Source organism: Leucopleurus acutus, assembly GCF_964270905.1.
Source record: "Leucopleurus acutus genome assembly, chromosome: 5".
NCBI classification, from domain to species: domain Eukaryota; kingdom Metazoa; phylum Chordata; class Mammalia; order Artiodactyla; family Delphinidae; genus Leucopleurus; species Leucopleurus acutus.
Genome location: NC_139147.1, coordinates 137,217,655 through 137,240,018, shown reverse-complemented (window position 1 = coordinate 137,240,018; position 22,364 = coordinate 137,217,655). Strand labels below are relative to the sequence as shown.

Below are 22,364 nucleotides of genomic sequence, written 5' to 3'. Positions count from 1 at the left end.
CAAGAACAGTGCTTTGTCCATGTTTGTATGCCCACCCCCAACTGGAATGTTGCTGGATGAAGTTCTGTAGGCTCCTAGGAAGAAAAGTCACTCTACGGCCAGGATGTGACTACCCACAAAGACAACAATAGTTTCATGCCATGTGGAATACAGATATTTAACTTAGTGTCAATTATGTATTACTTTTGGATATTGGAACCTTAACCCAAATCCCAATACACTGATTCAGTAAGGTACTTTTAACTTGCCAAAATGAAAATTAAAAAAATGATTCTTCTTCCCCTCAATTGTGTCCACCTTCAGGGATGGCTACTAAAGGCCATTTCTGCTTCAGAGGGCAAAAAAGGAGATTCTAACCTAAGAGAACAGTGGTGCCCAACGGAACATGCAAAACATCCAGTATAAGGCTTAGAACTCAACCAATAATCAAGGGTGTTAATAACTAATTGAAAAAGAATTCATAGAATATTCTTAGAGAACAATTTCTACCAAGGTACCAAGGTAGACACGGCCTCTCATGAGAAATCTGGAAGACTCAGAATCATGTTTTAAACCTTAATAGGTCTTCTGTTTTTTACTGAGTCTTCATTATGTTTTCATTTTTCTGCTTTTGCTTAACCTCAACTTTACATTGTCCACAATGTATTTTCTTAGAAAATACTTAAAAGTTATCATTTTAGTCACCGTTGTCCAAGCAAATCTCACAACTTCTAAGATATTTACTATTTTAAACATAAACATCATTTTCCATGGAATAAGAGTCTGGGTAGAAATGACATTTCCCGTGGAATAAAAGTCTACATAGAAAAGACACGTTAGAGTCTCAAAGTCAAATATTCTCTCAATTTCACTTATTCACCTACAGAATGAACATGGCACTGGATAAAAAGCATGGGTTCTAACCAGCTATGTGACCCTGGACAAGTCATGTTGCCTTTCTAAACCTCATTTTCCTTATCTTCAAATAAGAAGCTGAAACAGGATAATTCTTCAGGTCTCTTTTAGTGATTTACCAGAGAAGCCTTCTGAATCTACTTGACAGTAAAAACAGAGTGAAATATTAGAGGACAAGAGGTAAACAAATATTTCACCCCCAACTCAGCAGCACACATTTTCTGAGAAAATCCTAATAATAGGAAACAAGTCCAGAGGAAGTACTGACATCATGATTTGAATTTTTATCATTTTAGGTAGCATTATTTGTAAACAAGCTAATGTAGCTAACTTGATCCTAAACTCCCACACAGCTGCTGAAAGTATATTATTAGTTGAGGAAATTGTCTAAGGTGAAGTCTGTACTGTATGAGAACGTGTACTTGAATTCAAATGTAAATATAAATAGCTCACAGGATTTTTTTTCCCCTCTGAAATGTCAGAGAGTGTATTAGGAGAACCAATTTACAATCAGCCTTTATGTTTAATTGGGTAAACATATGATCCACAGAAAAATCAAGACAATAAACCAACTTTAATATTAGAAGTGATCAAAGATGATAATACAGTATTTCCAGAAGAAACATACTAGAAAGTGTGGCAGAATTAGTCTTTATGTTCTCATGGAGTTTACAGAAAATATTATTATAAAGTGGCATCTCAACTATTTAAAGTCACTTGGAGTATTCATTGCCATTATAAAATAAAAGAAGGAGTACAGAAAAAAGTGTGTGATAAAATAACAAAACAGTTATTCTGCATGTGTTTCAAATCATGAACTTCTTCAAGTTCATATATTTTTAGCTAAATGTGAAGAGAGTATTTCTAAATTACTATATTTAGAACAAGCTAATCCATTATAAAATGGATGGACTCTGAAAGTATTTATCCCAGTGTGGGGATGTCCTTTAAAACTCATGACACTTCATCTGGGGTAAGGAGGCCAGATTCACCATCAGAAAAAAGAAGGAGAAGGAGAAGGAGAAGGAGAAGAAGAAGGAGAAGAGAAGAGGAAAGCACATTCTCATGAATAAGCTGGTCAAAGAATCTATAAAATAAAACATAAAATGATTGGTGTCTAATTCAAAGGGGACATTAGCATATTACTTTCTTTTGCAATTCTTTTCACTAACAGAAACAAAACGATTATAGATAAACTCAAAAACTCCTTTTCTTAAAGAAAACAGGCATAAAATTCTTACTATATAGAAGTCAAAATAATTCAAATGTTATATGTTTCTCCATTGTAAGTCTCCAGACTTTATTATTGGAAATAGCACTCATATTCATCACCTAGGCTGGACATCACCTCCTTGAGGATAGTGAATATTTTTATTAATTACATTCTAAAACGTGTAGTAGATATCAGGCAGATTGAATAAGGAACATGCTTTAAGACACAATGGGAAAATCAACTCATGAAAACATGAAAATTGAGTTTTGATTTAGTTCTGAAGGTTGAGAACATAAAAAAAATCAATATTCCTTAAAAGAGTGAAGGAGATCCCAATTAGGGCTTTTCAAGTACATCCTTGACTAGTGACTGTCTTGCCTGATTTCACCCAAGGTATTTTTCCATTTCCCTAAAAGTAGAGGGGGTCCTGAGATTTATGAACTTGCCAGGAGAACTGCAGAAACTTACTTCTTAATGTCTGTAGAATCCTTTGGAGGCATTTTTAATATGATTTTTGAGGAAATCACCATATTTTTTTGTTTAAAAAGTTACTCTGTTCAACTGTATTTGAAAATATACAGAAAAAAATCCTTAAAATACCGTTGCCTTCTAAAGCCTAGTACCAAGATCAGAGGTAAAGATGTCAAACACCACTGAGCTGAGGGAAGAAACCACGAGATGCAGCCTGGAGGGGAGGCCACGGAAGAGGAAGGAGGAAACATTACCTGCCTCAGGGTATCTACCCTTCATCTTTTCCTTTCTCTCTTTATTTTTTTAGGCACAGAAGAGAGAAGAGAGAGAATGAGATGATGTGAGGGTGGTGGTAGGGATATTGCGGGGAAGGAATCACAGTGGTAATGGGAGGGAAAAAAGGAATGTGAGTCTAATACACAGGTGCTAGATACCAGCGCAGATAAAGCAGAAACTAACACATCATTGTAAAGCAATTATACTCCAATAAAGATGTTAAAAAAAAAAAGATCAATAACGTTGTCTGTGGGAACTTTGGGATGTCAAACCTCATAAACAGTTGCTGAGAATTTGTGCACACTTAAGTCCTGGGGAAGCAAAGAGAATTATTTTCTTTGAGGATGAATTGCAATATATAGAATATGCAGTGGTCAAGAGAATCATAGTCATATGTATAATTCCTTCCTTCTTAGGTGAATTTAAATATTGGTCTAAATGTTCTATCCTTTTCTCACGAATTATCCACTGTAAATAGCTCAGATTAATGACTCAGTGTGTCCTTCTGCCATGACACCTACGTCCACACAGTTTGTGCCTTTCTCCCCTGCTCCCTCTTCTCTAAATGCTTTATCTCTATGAGCCTCATCTGCGCACGAACACAGCAGAGTTACCTGTGAGCTATTCTTCTAGATTTCAAAACCCATTTCTGCGTCTCACTTTATAGAGGCCACCAAAAACCTTCCTCACTCTGGGTTCATGAGATATTTCTCATTTTTCTCTGTAAACTTGGCTGTGGAAGCACTTCCTTGCCCACTTCAAAAAGTGTCACAGATACTAATTTAAAAGTATACATGCAATCGTTTAAGTGAATTTAGTGATCAGAGGAGATCTGTTATTCACAGCATCTTACTCCTGATAGGCTCATTTATTTATAGATTCAAGCTACCGAATGTCTATGTGAAAACTGAAGGAAAGCCATGTATCTTTGCCATTTGCATCCACCCTCAACAAATGACAACTTGAAAAATACGTTGCTAGGAGGGATCATTCATTTTTCCCTGAATCTTAGTTTCTAACCCTCTAGTCACTGAAAAATAAGCAACCTTATAGAAATGAAAGAATAAGAGCAAAAAATATGAGCTGCATCCTCCAAAGGACCTAATTTAACCTAGAAAACTCTAAGCCAGTGAAAGTCTCTCAGAAAGCAAAAAAAAAAAACAAAAAAAAAAACAAGTTTTCTTAAAACTTATGTTTATTTGTATGACGAATTGTTCCAAAAAATAAATTATTCATGTGGCTCACAGAAATATATATAATTTATAAAAACAAATAAATGAGGACATTAGAACAAGTAAGACTAATAAAAAGGCTATGTGGCTGGGAATAGTATCTTTCCTTAAAATACATGCCACAGGGACTCGTACTCTTGCTAAAAGACGTTGAACATTCAGCTTTGAGCATTCTTAAGCCAGTTCACGGAAAAAAACACAAGCCATTTCACATTTCCAAAATCTCTTCCCCATCTAACTCTCTGGTATTGGAAAATGTTGTAAATTCTTTAAGCCTGAGAAACGATTACATTATATAAGATATTATACTTTGGGAGCAATTAACATTTAATTGAAGTGATACTAAATTATAAATAGTTTGTGTGTGTGTGTGTGTGTGTGTGTGTATCTATATGAATGTACATGTTGGGATAGAGTTTGGGGAACTGTTAAAGAAGGGAAACAAAGAAATAGGAGGTTACGAGCACAGCAGATGCACCTTACCTAGCCCCAAAAGCTTCCTCATGCTTCTTTGTGATTCCACCCTTCTCCATCCCCTCCCACTCCTATGCAAACACTGACTGGCCAGAAGCATTTTAAAATTCAAGTTAGTGTAACATTGTTCTATAGATAACTCTAGGCTTGTGGCACTCAAGTTATCTCCAGCATCAATAGTCATGACCCCTCACATAACAAGAAACCATTTTGGGTATTTATTCTAACAAGGGAAGTAAATTCTTGGACAATCCACTAACTACTGTTTATAAAACACTGCCACTTTATAACTTTCTGAATTGAGTTTCCCAAATGGTGTGTTTTTAAAAAGCACAAAAGTGGTTTATATCTCAAAGTGAAGTCAACCATAACCATTAAGATCTTAATCCTAATAAACTGAATGCCTTACAATTTAGCTCCAATTTTTTGTCTTTTTGGTACGCGGGCCTCTCACTGTTGTGGCCTCTCCCATTGCGGAGCACAGGCTCTGGACGCGCAGGCTCAGCGGCCATGCCTTACGGGCCCAGCCGCCCTGCGGCATGTGGGATCTTCCTGGACCGGGGCACGAACCCGTGTCCCCTGCATCGGCATGTGGACTCTCAACCACTGCGCCACCAGGGAAGCCCCAATTTTTTGTCTTTTTAATTAAACCCAGACTGCTTAGTCAAAACAAAACGTGTAAATTCCAGTTTCACTACCTGTAAAGTGTGTGGCTTTTGGCAATTTATTCAGCCTTCCTGGGTTTCAATTTCCCCATCCACAAAGTAGGAATAAAAACATCTAGCCTGCAGTATTGCAGAGATTAAATAAACTAATATAGGTGAAAATACCAAACATAGCATTGGGTTCATGGTTACTCACTAAATGTCAATTCTCCTCCCTTTTTCTTCTTTCAAAGGAAAATCAGACTAAAGTTGAAGGAAGAACACGGGTTTTGCAGTTGAAGGATGAGAGTAAGAGTCCGTCCCTTTCATGTACCAGTTTGAGACAAAATATTGAGGCTCTCTAGGGTCCTCTGCGTCCTCTTCTCTAAAATAGGGACAATAGCCCGTCAGGATGGCTCCGGCAAAGAAGCGCTGCGAGAAGAGGGCCGGTCCGCCGTCAAGGAGGTGGTGACCAGAGAATACACTGTCAACATTCACAAGCGCGTCCCTGGAGTGCCTTTCAAGAACCGTGCCCCTCGGGCGCTCAAAGAAATCCAGAAGTTTGCCAGGAAGGAAATGGGAACTCCAGATGTACGCGTTGACACCGGGCTCAACAAACCTGCTGTGCCGAAGGAATAAGGAATGTCCCATACCGTATCCGTGTGCGGTTGTCCAGAAAACGTAATGCAGATGAAGATTCACCAAACAAGCTCTATACGCTGCTTACCTATGTACCTGCCACCACTTTCAAAAATCTACAGACAGTTAATGTGGATGGGAACTAACTGCTGATTGTTCAGTAAAGTTATAGAACGGCAAAAAATAAATAATAAATAAATGACAATAAAAATATTTAGGAACGATCACAGGCCAAGAGCGACCCAAGTCACTTCCATTCAAGGTATCTGGTATAACAAAATTAAAGAGATAGCAAACAGTGTTATATAAACACATGAAAATTTATTTTAATATTTATATTAACAATTACAAATGGGGGATAAAATTTTCCCCAACTTCATCAATCTACTTCAGAAGACAGTATCAAAAGTAAATTGTGTAAAAAGTCTAACTTAAAGAAATTTGTACTTGGAGACCTAAGGAGGTCAAAAAGCAGTATTTCAAAGAGCTGTGAATATCTTGTTATGAGGTGGGCATAACAGGATGACTTGCGGATTCCTTTGAAAGTGAAAATAGGTATCAAAGAATAAAATTGTATAATTATTAAAGTATTTACTTTTTTATTTTTGACTAGTTCTACTATATCAGTGAACGTATAACCTTTCTTTCTTCCAAAACTATTTTGAAACATAGCATTATTTCTATGAGATAGTATCTATATATTACCAGAAAATAAAATAAGCACCTAAGCACAATGATTTTTCATTATATTTTCACATATTTGTCATGTATTTAGCCATATTTGTCTATTACACCAAGTTGCTGGTATTATTCTAAACAATATGTCTTTTGTATCTATATATTATTTAAATTTTTTCCATAAAATTGCCTGTAATTTTCCTCAACGATGTATTTTATGGTAAATAAATTTGAAATTGTGGGCATCTTCAATTAACTCTTGGCTATAGACCATGAAAAGTTTTCATTGAAAAGATACTCTGTAGTTGCTGAAATACCTTGTAGACATGACAAATTCTGCTATACAGAGGATATTCTCAATTCTATTTGTCCCCCAAATTTTGCTACATTGACAATATCTCAATTCTATATGTTGAAAAGTGTAAATATTTCAGTTCAAATACCTCATTGGTCCTCTCATTTTTCTTTATTCAGAGTAATTACCTTCAAAAATGTCTATAATATAAAAAATTTGTCATAAAAGGTATCTCTATAATTCTTTTCAGTGTTTTGTCAAATGTAGGCGCTGCAAAATCACAGATCTTTTCAACTGCATTCAGTTTCAGTACTGATAAATGTATCCAATTAAATATAGAAGCTTCATCAAAAAAGTCTTCCAAGTTGAAATATTTCAAAGGAAAATTCTTAAATCTAGCGCTTAGTTTGAGCTCTTATTGTTTAATTTTTTCCCTTGCTTGTCTAGTGATACATTTCAATGTATTCTTGTCCTACAGTTTGGTTTACAATCCTCGCTATCGACTAAAATGAAGTTTTTGATACTCTGTTTATTAAATACTCTGATTAAATATTTTCACGTGATTTCAAATAAAATGAAAAGAAAATATAAAAGCTTCATTCAGAAAAGAATAATAACTGTCAGACACTTAGATTGCTTACAAAGCATTCATTCAAAGGCTCAGACACTTTAAAATTATGACTGATGACAGTAAAAAGAAAAACCATGTATTGCCATGCCAAATGTTTTTTCTGTATTTAACAAACATCATGTAGTGTAACTACTGTAACTAATTCTTCATATATAAACATATTTGGTAACTTTGACCATTACAGCCTCTACAGTGATTGACAGAACGCACCATTTTGGGGGCACAAAAATGTACTATGCATTCACTACATCCAAGTCCAAGCACATTTCTTTTTTTGCTTTTTTTTTTTTTTTGCGGTACGCGGGCCTCTCACTGCTATGGCCTCTTCCGCTGCGCAGCACAGGCTCCGGACGCGCAGGCTCAACAGCCATGGCTCACGGGCCCAGCCGCTCCGCGGCATATGGGATCTTCCCGGACCAGGGCATGAACCCGTGTCCCCTGCATCGGCAGGCAGACTCTCAACCACTGTGCCACCAGGGAAGCCCCCAAGCACATCTTCCTTCTCCATACATTGTTTAATTTAATAAATATTGTCTTTACTATGACACTGTGCTCTACCAAAACCTACATTTGTCTTCTCATCACAAAACAAGTAACTTTATTTTTAATGATCCATTTAACTGAATTTACAATAACTTTAAAATAATATATGATTTACCTTCTATAAAACAAACTTTGGAAAGCTTTACTTATATCCATAAATTTGATGCAAAAACTCAAGTATTATTAAGATTAACTGATTTTCCATAGAAAACCCTGACGGTATTAATAGTTATGAAGCTCTTCTACTATTGAATCAATACATTAACTACTGTTGCTTCATTTTTTTCTACATGTATAAGAAAAACCAAAACTGAATAAAATTTTCAACAATAAAATAGAACTACTGACACATGCAAAAAACTTACTTAATTGCAAAAGCATTATGACAAGTGAAAGAAGACGGACACCTCCACCTTCCCCACCCCCCCACCCCCCGACACACACAAAAAATGCTACATACTGTATGATTTCATTAACCTTACAACCTAGAAAAGGCAAAACCACAGAGATGGAAAACAGATTAGTTGTCCTAGGGACTGGAAGGGCGGGGGAGGGTACTGACCTTGGGGAGAGGGGGGAGAGATACTGTTCCAAATCTTGATTGTGGTGGTGGTTTTATGACTGTACATATTTTGCAAAATTCATCGAATTATACACTTGTAAGGGGTGATTTTACTGCATGTAAATTATACCATTATAAACCTCACCAATGTAATAAATAACGATAATTTATTAAAATAAGAAAAATTTGGCACAAATTCTAAACCCAATGACTCTACAGTATAAGTGGCACAGATATGGATCTGTGGTCCCCAACAAAAATCCAATAATACACACATGCAAAAAAAAGAAAAAAATGACTATTACACACACACATTCTAAAATTCTAAATAAAACATTAACAAGTAAAATTCTAAGTGAAATACTAAGTAAAACATTAACAAGTAAAACCCAGTAACACGTCCAAGAAACCTTTAATGAAAGAATGCAAAGAGAGTTTATATTATAAAATCTGTCAAAAGAATCTATCATATTAATTAATTCAACAAGAAACATAGAATTATTTGAATAGATGATGAAAAGAATTGATAAAATTGCTTAATAAAATAGGAATACATGACAAAATCTCTTAATAATAAAATATTTATTTCTCAAACTAAAAACCAGAAAAATACTTATTAGAAAAACGCTAAAATAATTCCCATTAAAGTCAGGAACAAGAAGGATATTCTTTATCATCACCATTTTTATAGTATTTATAATACTAGCCAAAACAACTAGACAATAGAAAAAAAAATTAAGGGGAGAGGGACTTCCCTGGTGGTGCAGCGGTTAAGAATCTGCCTGCCAATGCAGGGGACACCGGTTCGAGCCCTGGTCCGGGAAGATCCCACACGCCACAGAGCAACTAAGCCCATGCACCACAACTACTGAGCCTGAGCTCTAGAGCCCACGAGCCACAACTACTGAGCCACGTGCCACAACTACTGAAGCCCGTGTGCCTAGAGCCCGTGCTCCACAACAAGAGAAGCCACCACAATGAGAAGCCCGCGCAGCGCAAGCAAGAGTAGCCCCCGCTCACGGCAACTAGAGAAAGCCTGCGCACAGTAACAAAGATCCAATGCAGCCCAAAAAAAAAATTAATAAAAAAAAACTAAGGGGACAAAAAGTAAGACTTGTGAAAATTGGAAACAAGAAAACAAACTTTTCATTATTTGACGGCAATATTGTTTGTTACCTTAAAACCTCAAAAAAAATTGCAAAATTATTACAAAGAATAATAGAAACTCAGCAAGCTGGCTGGTTAGAAAAACAATAAAATTTAAGAATCAATAGCCTTCAAACAAATAAACATGACTGAATTAGAAAAACTAAACGGTGGAAGAAAAGAATCCATTTTACATAACCGTTACAAAGATGAAATTACTAGGAATCAAATAAAGCAGAAATGTGCAAGAGCTTTATTGAGAATCCCAAAAAAGATGTGAAAGAAATACGTGGCAAATTTTTGGATATGAATTTTCAACATTATAAAAATGTCATTTTCCTCCAGGAGATTCCATTGAAAATATCATCGGGGTTTTTTTCCACTAGATAATCTGATTCTTAAGTTCCTGTGGATTTCCAAATAAGTATGATTAGCCAAGTAAAATTCTGGGGGGAAAAATAGAATGGATTGAGACTTTTGATGCACATCATAAAACTTCTATAATTAAAACTGTGGAACTACACATAAAGAAAAAAATAGATGAATGTAATAGGATAGCAAGTCAAAATATAGAAAGAATTACATATAGAAATATGGAATATGATAAACTAGATGTTTCAAATCAGTGTAGAAAAGATGAATTATTGAAAAATATTGTTAGAAAATTGGATAGGAATCTAGGAAGGAAAAATTTGATCCCTACGTTGTACTCAATAGATTAAATGACAGAACTTACTAATAGAGGAGAAAAAATTAATATACAAAATGAAACTATGGTAGAACACATAGGATGTATTTTTTAAATAATTTCAGAATAGAAAATACCTCTCTAAGTATGACACAAAACACAGAAATCATAAGAGGAAAATTGATTAATTCACTTACATAAAAATAAAAAATCCCACCAAAATTGAAGAAAACATATACATTAACACCACCAGTAAAGTATTCACTTTGTTATTCTGTAAAGAGCTCATAGATGTCAAAAAAAGAATGCCAACAATTTAATTAATAAAGGGCAATGAATATGAACAAATAATGCCCAGGAAAGGAAATTCAAATAGAACTTAAATATATTAAATAATGCTCAACTTCACTTACAGTAAAGTAAATGTATGTTAAAAATTATAATAGGAAGCCACTTGTTATCTATTAGTTCAAAAGCAATTCAAGAGATGGAAAAAAAGAACGAATCCACTGAAATGCTAGGCAAATATTAGCTATTATTACTATCTTTCAAATAATTTTATAACGTTTATTCAAATCAAAAGTTACAATACAAAACAAAAGCTCCAGTCCCAAGACATTCATTCTCCTTCACAATTAATGGAATCACAGCAGAAACATTTATTTCTGTGTCGAGATAAAAAAACATGCCCCATTTAATCTTCTACATGATTCTCTCCATTGGAGGAATAGCCAGAATATCACACTTAAGGACAAGCCACTTCCTGTCAAAGTGGGTACTTGACAGTTTGATAACATCTGAACTTCTTACATGGATCATTTTTTCTAGACAATCAAAATATGGAAAGACTGAAAAGCACTCTGGTCTCAGTTCCCTCTAGTTCAATAACTAGAGTAAGAAACTGGTTGGACTCACAGGTACAATAAGGAAATCTGTCCAAAAGACTTATTAGAACAAAAAAAAAAAAAGAAAAAGAAAAACATGAAAAAAGAAAAGAGCTTTAAATTAGATTTGAGAGTTAGAGAGCTAGGTACCCTTATTTCTGACTGTAAGTTCATTGTAGAGTAAAGGTAAATGATTGCTGTTAAAAGTGCCGAGACTGGAGAATATATTTCTCCCAATAAAAGCAGACTCAAAATAGGTAGAAGAATTTCCTCTGTAGAACACTAACAAGGTAAAAATACAAAATGATGTCACTATAACAGCCATGAGAATTAGAATATCTTCTATGGAAAGATTAGCCTGACAACAAAAATATCACAAGGAAGTTCTAAAGTCAGCAAATTCTAAGCACCAAAATCTCAAAGAAAATGGGTTTCTTTATTTTTTTTAAAAATGGACGGTAGATTTTCTTTGATGAGCAAAACTGCTTTGCACAGTAAGTGCACTTAGTAGTTCCAGATATGTCTTAAATACCAATCTAAACACATTCTTAAGTGACAAGTACTTAAAGCATAGTATATCGAAAGAGAAAAAAAAAAGCAGCATATGAACTAGAAAGGGCTAAAATCTTTAAAGCAGAAATCCCTTTTTGCAAGAGTTAGAAACGAGAAATGATATCACAGGTTGCCCCAGTCTGTTTATACTTACTATGAAAAAACCACATTTTAGAGGCAGTGTGATATAGTAGCAAAATCACAGGCTATAGTAGAAAAATCACAGGCTACTGTGATAACATTAGAAAAGTTCTGAGCTTGAGTCCTGTCATCTGGAACAGAAAGGGGACTGCCTGCCTTCTTGCTGTGTTGGGTTGTGTAGGAACAGATAAAGCACCAGCACAGCACACAGCATGCAGGCAGACATGCCCTGAATGGTAGTCACTATTATCATTAGAGTTTTATAAAATAAATTAGTACTTCAACCATGTGAAAATGAGGGGCTAGAAGCCAGTCTAGAATTATGTCTCAAAACTAAATTTAACCACATAGTACTGTATAAAAGGAGTACCAGTTACTACTGAAGGGAAATAAAGACAATTAATATACAGACCTGGACTTTAAGAAATATGAAATGCTTCTACCCCAAAAAACATTTATTGAGCAAAGACTTTCTTCCAAGTATAAGTCCAAGTGAGGAAGACTTGAAGGAGTTGATGGCTGAGTGGTGAAATCCGAAAGCAGATCATTAGAGCACACAGAGGAGCTGACTGGAGGGATGGGATGGGCAAGGTAACATGGCAGCAGAGAGGAAATGTCACCTGGCTCTACTTGGAGCCTCACAGAAAGAGTTTGGACAGAAGGGGACCTTCAGGATGGGTACCATGCAGAGGCCCAGGATGAGCAAGAGGGGTGTTTGGGGTGAGTACGTCTGCAGCCTCAGGAGGCAATGGCTGGAAAAGATGCTGCCAAATCATCTTGGGGTTAGATGACCCAAAGGGCTTTGGACATCCTCCAAGAGGTAGCAGGGAACCGGTGGGTAGTTACATGATTAAATGATGATAGCGCTTTTAAGGAAAATCACTCTGGGGACAATGCAGACTGAAGGGGGCGCAAGCGGGTCGGATAAGAGCTTATGGTCACGGGAGTCTAGACAGAGTAAGGTTGCAATTGTGTCGCTAAGAAACAGGATCCAAACTAAAGTAAAAGCAAGGAAGAGGGAGATGAGAAGCCAAATTAGGGCATTTCTAAGTGAAATCTCAAAGACCAGATAACCAATCTGATGCATGCGCAGTGGAGGCCGACTCAGATTTCTAGCCTGAAGAGATGGGTGGGTGGTGATGCCAATTATGGGGCCAGAGAAGAAATAGGCTTCATGGGCTAGAAAAGATTATTAGTTCATTTGGGGACATGTGAATTTTGAAGGGCTTGAGGGAGATGGATAGTTGTACTAACAGCTAAAAAGGAAAGCACAATTTATCTTCCAGGGAATTTATAAGCCAAGAACTATGTTTGACTGTTTAAATTATTGAGAAAACTCTTCAATCACTTCAGTTGCTAAGTATGAACTATAACGCAGGTAAAGTTGAAGTCTCATCATTTTTGTTTGTAGGCTCTGCTAAACCAAAATGGATTTAAAAACTTAGTGTTTAGACTGTATCAGCAAATATGTATGGCCCGGGTGAATGGGCTATCTCTGCAGATGTTGCAGTTCTGTACCTCTGTCTGTTGGCATTTCTCCAGTGGCTTCACGGGGATGGAATTCTAGCACACCCTCAATTCTTTTTCTTCTCCACAGGCGTCATTCTACAGTATAACACAGGGGTGAGCAGCCCTGGAGGAGAACAGCACTCACCTTGTGGTCAGAAATCAATCTTTCCCTTTCCTAAGAGAAAGTTAGCTTCCTAGGCAGAGCAGACATCCATAAGCAAATGAAGAACATGCAATTCTGCTGTGTAATAGGGGACCCTTGTTCAAGTGTAAAGCCTTTATTAGGACAGATAGTAAGAAGTGTCTTAGTGATTTGGTATGCACACCTGGAAACACTGCAAGAGGTAATACTTCTACATGTATAACTGAATCACTTTGCTGTACACCTGAAACTAAATAGCAATGTTAGGGCTTCCCTGGTGGCACAGTGGTTGAGAGTCCACCTGCCGATGCAGGGGGCACGCGTTCGCGCCCCGGTCCGGGAAGATCCCACGTGCCGCGGAGCGGCTGGGCCCGTGAGCCATGACCGCTGAGCCTGCGCGTCCGGAGCCTGTGCTCCGCAGCGGGAGAGGCCACAACAGTGAGAGGCCCGCGTACCGCACAAAAAGAAAAAGAAAATAGCATTTTTAATTAGCTATATTCCAATATAAAATAAATGTTTTAAGAAAATAGTTAATTAAAAGCATCTAGACATAGGGGCCAGATACACACACACACAGAGTACAATAATATCTTGCTTTTTCAGTGGCAAGACCAAGCCAATGTAGCTGTTTCCCATTGAGACCCATGGGCTTGAGGGACTCTCAGCTTTGTCCAGAGAGCCCAAGCTGAAATTCAGACACTAATATTGTAAACCTTAATGGGTAGAAGCTGAAAAAATGGTAAAAACTCTTGTGAAAGCTGCAAGTAATTTCTAGCTAGAAAGAATGAACACTTTAGGAGGGAAGGGGGAAGGGGCAATATAGGGGTCGGGGATTAAGAGGTACAACTATTAGGTATAAAATAAGCTACAAGGATATATTGTACAACATGGGGAATATAGCCAATATTTTATAATAACTATAAATGGAATATGACCTTTAAAATTTGTGAATCACTCTATTGTACACCTGTAACATATAATATTGTATGTCACCTATACTTCAATTAAAAAAAAGAAAAAAAGAAAAAGAAGTATCTTCAGTTTCAAGGTTGACATTTCTCCCATATCATGCATCAGCCTGTGCAACATGGGAAGGTTGAGAGCTTTCACACCAGGCATACAGGACAACACATTTCTCTTACCGAGACATGGGTGTACCACCTCCGATGGCTTATTATGACAAAGTACCCTGGCTTCAAAGATGTTCCTCGTCTGGCCTTATTGACTTTCCATTGTCCTGTTGCCTCTACGTTGCCCCCTTCACGTCTTCTAAGATACTTGGTATTCTCCTTAAAGGCCCCCCTTTCCAGCTCAATGACAAGTGCTGCACAAATTGACCAAGTAAATGGAATAGTGTTTTTTGCCCTTATCATATATGAGCCAATCATTCCCACCCAGAAGTCATTTACTATATGACTCCCGCCAGCTCATTCCCCCCCACCAGGAAATTATTCCTCCCTCATCTAAATGTACAGAGTCCTTCACCCTGAACAGTCTCATCCCCTTCCAACCTATGTGATGGTAATTTGTGCATACATTTATTGTCCTCTTTGAGAGAAGGACAAGCATGATTTATCCCAAAGATCCTAGCATAATGGCTTTGTATATAGTCAGCATGGATTAAATAGCATTGAAGAAATGTTTGATTGTTTGAATAAAGCAAAGATTTCCTAAGAGAGACTGTGCCCTCCCAGAGTGTGTTGGATCTGGTCTACAGGCAACACCAAATGCCAGAGCCTAGAAAAGATTGTGGGTATAACTTCCATTCTTAACATGTTAGCTATCTATCTTCCTCTATATGATGATGTCAAAACAAAATTATCTGGGGGGCTTCCCTGGTGGCGCAGTGGTTGAGAGCCCGCCTGCTGATGCAGGGGACACGGGTTCATGCCCTGGTCCGGGAAGATCCCACATGCCGTGGAGCGGCTGGGCCCGTGGGCCATGGCCGCTGAGCCTGTGCGTCTGGAGCCTGTGCTCCGTAACGGGAGAGGCCACAACAGTGAGAGGCCCGTGTACCACAAAAAAAAAAAAAAAAAAAAAATTATCTGGTATTTTTAAAGACTACATAATAAAATTTTTCTTCTTATTTGTATATCTCACTCATCCAAAGAAATGCATTTCTGGTAAATACCTAAATCCAAATTATTGTAAATCAAACAGTCTGTTCATTGCAGGGAAGTTTTGAGAACCCATGCAATAAGTCCTTTTTAAGATAAAGAATTCATCTCCAAAGTCAAAAGAATGAAAATAAATAATTCCCTTTCCTCATCCCTCTTCTCTATTCTCTCCTCCCTCTCCCTCTCTTGTTCTTTCTTTTTTTCTATTTTTTTAGTAAACTTGGAATAAAGTTTACATAAACAAAGTTATTTAATTTAACTCAGTCAACCTCAATACAAGAGTGCCTAATGGGGAGTTTCTTAAAATCTGAAACATGGTTAGAAGCATAAGAAAAAGATGGAAAACATACTGTTTCAAAACAGTCCACATACGAAGCCAGTAACAGAACTGGTTAAGAAGGTAAATAAAGTGGAAGCAGCTCAGTCACCTTAGAATACAAGGACCTGTCTTGCGTCCTTTGCAGATGTCACATTTGTGGTTCACCCGCCAGTGCAGATTAAGATACCCGTACACAGACCAACAGACCCCATGTAACCTTCCTTATCTGGAAAGAGGAAGCACCCTGTCAAGAGACTGGGATTAATATTCTGAAAATATCCCTATGTCTCCCACGTTACTTGTAGATCAGAGAATGAAGAATCTGATTAACACAGCTGACTAACGTGGCTAGGCTAGGTTGACTCATATGCCATCACCAAATATAAAGAAACACCCTCCCACCAGTGAGTTGGGCCTTACATTCACCAAGACTGCAGATGCAAGCTCAGCAGAGTTTACGTGCGTACAGAATTACATAGAGCATGCTCAATAAATCTGCGTCACAGAAGAACAGACGTGAGAACGTTAGGCTTCGTATAATAGTACAGCAATGGGACAGCACCGGTAGCAGATCGAATTCTAAACTGGCGCCCGAGATTCCTAACCCCTTGTGTAAACACTCCATCTAGTCCCTTTCCCTTGAGTTTGGACAGGTCATATGATTTTAGAAGGGATTTTACAGATGTAATTAAGATCCATAATCGGTCAACTTTGAGTCAAAAGGGAGATTATTCTGGGTAGGCCTGACCAAGGTGAGCTTCTAAACGACAGGCATTCCTGCTGTTCTTTTTTTATTCTTTTTTTCAATTTTTATTGGAGTACAGTTGATTTACAATGTTGTGTTAGTTTTAGGTGTACAGCAAAGTGAGTCAGTTATACATATACATATGTATATGTATAACTCTTTTTTAATATTCTTTTCCCATACAGGCCATTACAGGGTATTGAGTAGAATTCCCTATGGTATACAGTAGGTCCTTATTGCTTACCTATTTTATATATAGTAGTGTGTCAATCCCAATCTCTCAGTTTATCCCTCCTCTCCCCTTTACCCCAGTCACCATAAGTTTGTTTCCTACATCTGCGAGTCTATTTCTGTTTTGTACAGAAGTTCATTTGTACCCTTTTTGCAGATTCCACATATAAGCGATATCATACTATATTTGTCCTTCTCTGTCTGACTGACTTCACTTAGTATGATCATCTCTCGGTCCACTCATGTTGCTGCAAACGGCATTACTTCATTCCTTTTTATGGCTGAGTCATTGTGAAGAAGTAAGCTGTTCTGTTGTAATAGGGCCTGGGGAAGAGGCCATGTGTCAGGAGGCGGAAGGAAGCCTCCAGTTGCTGAGAAAAAACACAAGGAACTAAATTCTGCCAGCAACCACGAGAGCTCGGAAGGGGGCCTCGAGCCTCAGCTGACAACTTGGTTTCAGCCTTGTAGTCTCCGGAAGCCCTGAGCACAGGACCCAGTTGGTCTTTGCCTGGATGTCTGGCCTACGGAAAATGTGAGATGATAAGCCACTGAATGCGTGGTAATTCACTACCCGGAAATAGAAAACTGACGTGGGAACTGTCTCTCTAAACATACAGAATGGGAATAAGAGACTACTCGTGGCACGCAAAAAATACCAACGCGTCTTTACGAACTCCCATTTGTGGGGAGATATCTATGGAGTGCTAGGTATTTCTTTGAATGTTTTCATGTAACAGCCTTTTACAGACAGACCCATACATAATGGAGCTCAATCTTTTTTATTGGCTAAATGCCTCTGATGATATTCTTCTAACTACAGCCCAGCAAAGACTTAGGAAGTTCCCACTGTCCCCTTCCTTATTGTGTCCCTTTGCTACAGCATTTGGTACATTACCCTTCTTTCTATGCTTCTGAAGTTAAGAGATCTATGTACCTTGATGAAAGTATAAAGGGGAAAAGAAACTCCATTGAGTTTCCTCTGGAAAGGAAGCGTTTCAATTTAACAAATTTCCTTGGACCATTTTGAACAGGAGTACATAAAACATATGCAAATACAAAATGAATGTCTAAACCACCATTATTTCTGAATACTTTGAATGGAATCTCCTTGACTCCTTGATAGAGTCTACTGGGCTACAAACTTCCTTTAGAGCTTAGATCTTGTCTCACTAACCCCAAAGAGAAAGAATTGTTCTGGCCAAATTTTGATGTGACTGGAAAATGTAGGCTAATGCACCATTTTGTTGGAAAATGGACACTTCCCTTTGAAAGTTTTATATCCTCAAAGAAATGTGTTTTTCTCAAATGGTACTCTGTGGCAAATACTTGTACTGAAAAACTATTTTTTAAAATATGTACTTATGTGTTCTGTTATTATCATTTCCCTTTGTCCAGATTAATATTAATGTACTTAAAGCAAAAGCCTACGCAGAAGAGATTTTTTTAAGTACATTAAATGTGTAAAAAAAAAAAAAATGAACGATGTAAAAATAAACTATATGCAGGTCATAATGTTAACATTGTGTGTGTGTGTGTGTGTGTGTTTAAGTGTTTCAAGTGAGAAGTATGGATATATGCAATGAGTCAAAGAATTTCATTGGAGTTACTTTTTTCCCCTAAATGGGGTACACATATTCAATATTGGCAAGCTTCTTAGTTTTGCTAAGTCTCATTTACATTCAGTTAAACATAAATCAGGAGAACATATTTCAAGAGTAAATATATGTCAGGGTAGTTTATGTGAAAAGATTTATATTTTCCAATAGTTTTTAAAAATTATATTGAATATGAGAAAAAAGTTTCAATTAATGGTCCACTATTGACTTTCAATCCTGACCAACAGCTCACTTCTTAAATATTAAAAAGAAAAAATATCCTATTACGTTCAATAATAAAGTGTCACTAGGTGATAAAATATATTATTAACTTATTTTTTGTTGCCCTGTGATGATAATAACTCAACTGATAAATCAGTAAGATTATGTTATAGGCTTTTCTTGTCATATATTTAATTTTTCCTGGGAGAAATTTTACATGATGTTTTAAGATTTATTATTTTCCATTACAATATTAAATCAATAAAGATAATAATAATATTTCATGGTGGTTAAGTTAGCAAGGTGGTTTTCTAGGGTTATTGTTTGCTCTCTTAGTTTTTCAGTGATATTTTCCAAAATAAAACAAAATAAGAAACTAACATGACTATAAAATATACCTAACAAGGCAGAAAATGTACCAAGTAAACACATTACATTTTGAGTATAATAACATTAGGCACTCTCCAGTATAATTTTTATTTGGGCGAGTGGCAATTTTGCTAATTTAAAACTTTCAAATGGTTTTATCTTGCACAAGAAAATAAATGACTGCTATAAGAAAAATCAAGAGAAAGAAGGATGATCATAGGAAAAGAGTTTCAGGGATAGTAATTATACTTAATAAGTGTCAACACATACAAGATAGAAAAAGATAAACTAAATATTTAGCAGGCAAACTGATATGCCATGATGTTAGCAAAATTTGTGGCTTAAATTTGCTTCATGTATTTTTTTAAGTTTCAGATTATTCAAGTCATCTTGCAATTCAAATGAAAAGCAAATAAGAGGATACAGTCCTCTTTCCTTGAGTGGGGTTTATTGGAATGAGGGGTATCTTTAAAAGTTCTCAACAAAATTTTGCTAAAGTAAATCTTTATGTCACTCATTACTTTGAAATTTGCTTCACTTATTTTCAGATTGATTTCATACAAAGTGGTTCCCTCCAGGAATCCCACAGACCCTTGGAGAACAGACCAAGCATGCTCTCCAAGTTTTAGTTTTACTAATATTCTAAATGCTGGTTATGTGATGATGGTCTTCCCAAACAACAATTTAAAACTTCTAAGCTTCTATTTTATTCACATTAATGTGTAGTTAAAATAGAAAAAGAGCTATTCACTAGTACACAATTCCTTCTCTACATGCCTTCTGTCTATCAAATGTTATAGTGAAAGAGGCAGAAGTGTCCTCACACAGATGATTCAAAGCCCCTCTCATTAGCAACTGGTACTTAAATATATCCCTGCAGTAATTCCCAGGGCTACGCTGGGAACACACTACGTTCCATTCAACTTTAAATAACAATGAGATAAGCAACGACCACTTACCAGTTAGCTCATTTTCAATACATGCACTTGTGATCAATATTGAAAGTCTTTGGGGCTTAAATTTGCAACTTCTAGAACAAACATCCACTAGAAATTGATCAGTTCCTAAGGTAACAAATACTAGTAACCACAGTCATGCATGAAGATAGCAGTGGTGATTTTGTGTAGTGGTTGGGTGGTGGGTATGATGTCACTGGCAGGGATTTGAAATTTTATTATATTTTTCTATTATTATCTAAGGAAGACACAAAAATAATAGCATTGCACTTCACTCATACTGTCTGACACATCTAGATCATAAAAGGGGAAGGAAAGGCTCACCAACTACCCTGAGTAGTCTAGAGGCTGAAAATAAAAATTGAATAAAATCCAGTAAATAGTTCATTTCTCCCTCATATAAACTTTTCCAACTACTCCTGAAGCGCGAAAGTCCAGGATTTACTTCCCATTCTAGTAGGACTGTGTATCCAGATGACTGGAGTGAAAATAGAGTTAGATGTGCTCTCTCACATCAGCTCCAAGAAATATGCCATCATCCTAAAAAACAATGATGCCTGAATCACTACTAGCCTTTAGAACAAATGAGTTTCTACAAGTCTTGTGTAACAGGCAGAAAAGGAAAGATGGCACGCAGAAGCAACATAAGCTAGGAGGAAGGTGTGGATATTCATAGTGAAACCAATTGATAGCTTTTGCTGGGGGTGAAAGTACAGACTCCTCATTACAGGGAAAACCAACCGGTCAAGAAGAGGGGAGTTTGAGAAGCCTGGGAATGAACGGGGACCTGGCCGTGGTCCTGAAAGAGAACAACTTGCAGACGTTTCCCAACAGTCTCCAAGAATCCACACACCATATCTTTGCTTTTAAACAGAAGCTTAAACAAGCTAAGCGTCCAGTAATATTCACCCTCAAAAAAATTATGTTGAAACTTCCTCTTATGATCAGATCAACCTTTATAACGCCCGGCTTCTCCTTCTCCAACAGTCTCTCCTCGAGTGTTAGGATAATTTCAGATTGAAAGGTATGCTACCTTTCAATACCTGAGAAGCAGGAATCAGGATTCTGACAAACTCATAACGTTTAGAATTCTACGGGAAGCTTACACTTGGCAATCTTGATTCTAGTTGCATTTCTTAAACTCAGATGGGATCATGCTTATCCAAAAGACCTCACAGAATGAGGCTCCATAGACGAAGAACATTCTAAACTCTCCCTATAATTTACGGAGCCTTGAAACTCTAGAAGGACAGATTGGCAATTCACCAATATGGACAATTTTCATTTTCACTTCATAAAATTAATAAAAACCGAGGAATTACGGGTCCCACAGTGAACACGGGTGTCGGTCTTTCTTCAGGTTCTTTTCCAGACTTTACAAACCTAAGAGTCAAGGGGGCCAACTACACCGAAGTGTTAATACTACACCGAACCACGAGAGGAAAAAAATTCCTCGCACAAAAGACACCTCAGCAGGAACATAAGGAAACAAAATCCACTGGTGCAAAAAGGAGGGTGGGAACGAAAGTAATTTATAGGAGAAAAATCATTCAAAAAAAAAAAAACCCATACAGCTCATCGAAGTGCAAGACTTACGTGTTCCGTCAAAACGGGTGGCGATGGTGTCGAGGAAGGTGTTCTGGGGCGCCAGTAATCCTTTCATAACCGGCATTTTTCCAGCGTGGTGTGAAATTCTCCATCAAAGTTTGTCCAGAAGGATGGTTCGAGAGGAAAGTGCCAAGAAGGGAGAAGGGGAGCGTGATGACGGCAGGGGAGGGGGGCCCGGCGCAGTGATGGGGCCGCTCGAGAGAAGGGGGAGGATGGAAGGAGCGAAGGAGCTGGTTCCAGCCGCCGCGGCTCCGGCAGGAGCAGCCCAGAGAGTGCTCGCGGAGCCCGCCCCGCACCTCCAGGCTCAGCCGGGCGCAGGCTCCCTCTCCCGCCCCCTCCACCTCCGCCAGCTCCGAGAACCCCCACCGTCCCTCCGCGGGCGGCAGAGCCCGCCAGGAGCCGCCGCGCAGCCCGCCCGCCCGGGAAGAACCCGCGGTGGCCCGGGGCGCCGCAACCTGACCTCAGGCGCTGGGGTCGCGGAGGGCGGCGCTCGAGGCTGGGCGAGGCTCGGAGTCGCGGAGCCTGCCCATCTCCCAGGGGCGCCGGGAAACGCGAGCAAGCACGACTCCCACCCCCCGGGAGCCGCTG

The 22,364-nt window shown here is 37.8% G+C and overlaps 1 protein-coding gene and 1 pseudogene across 2 annotated transcripts in view; one reads left to right on the top strand and one right to left on the bottom strand.

Moving 5' to 3' along the window:
• KCNH8 (potassium voltage-gated channel subfamily H member 8) overlaps positions 1-21,840 on the bottom strand; it is a gene marked incomplete at both ends in the record, with an annotated part of 389,811 nt that extends 367,971 nt beyond the window's left edge. Inside the window, one exon of the mRNA XM_082840176.1 lies at positions 21,765-21,840. Coding sequence (XP_082696302.1) covers positions 21,765-21,840 — 76 coding nt within the window. The remainder of the gene's footprint in view (positions 1-21,764) is intronic.
• On the top strand, positions 5,617-6,009 carry LOC309962267 (large ribosomal subunit protein eL31-like; annotated as a pseudogene). The gene has a single exon. The product of its transcript is annotated as a large ribosomal subunit protein eL31-like (transcript).
• Positions 21,841-22,364: the final 524 nt, after the last annotated feature.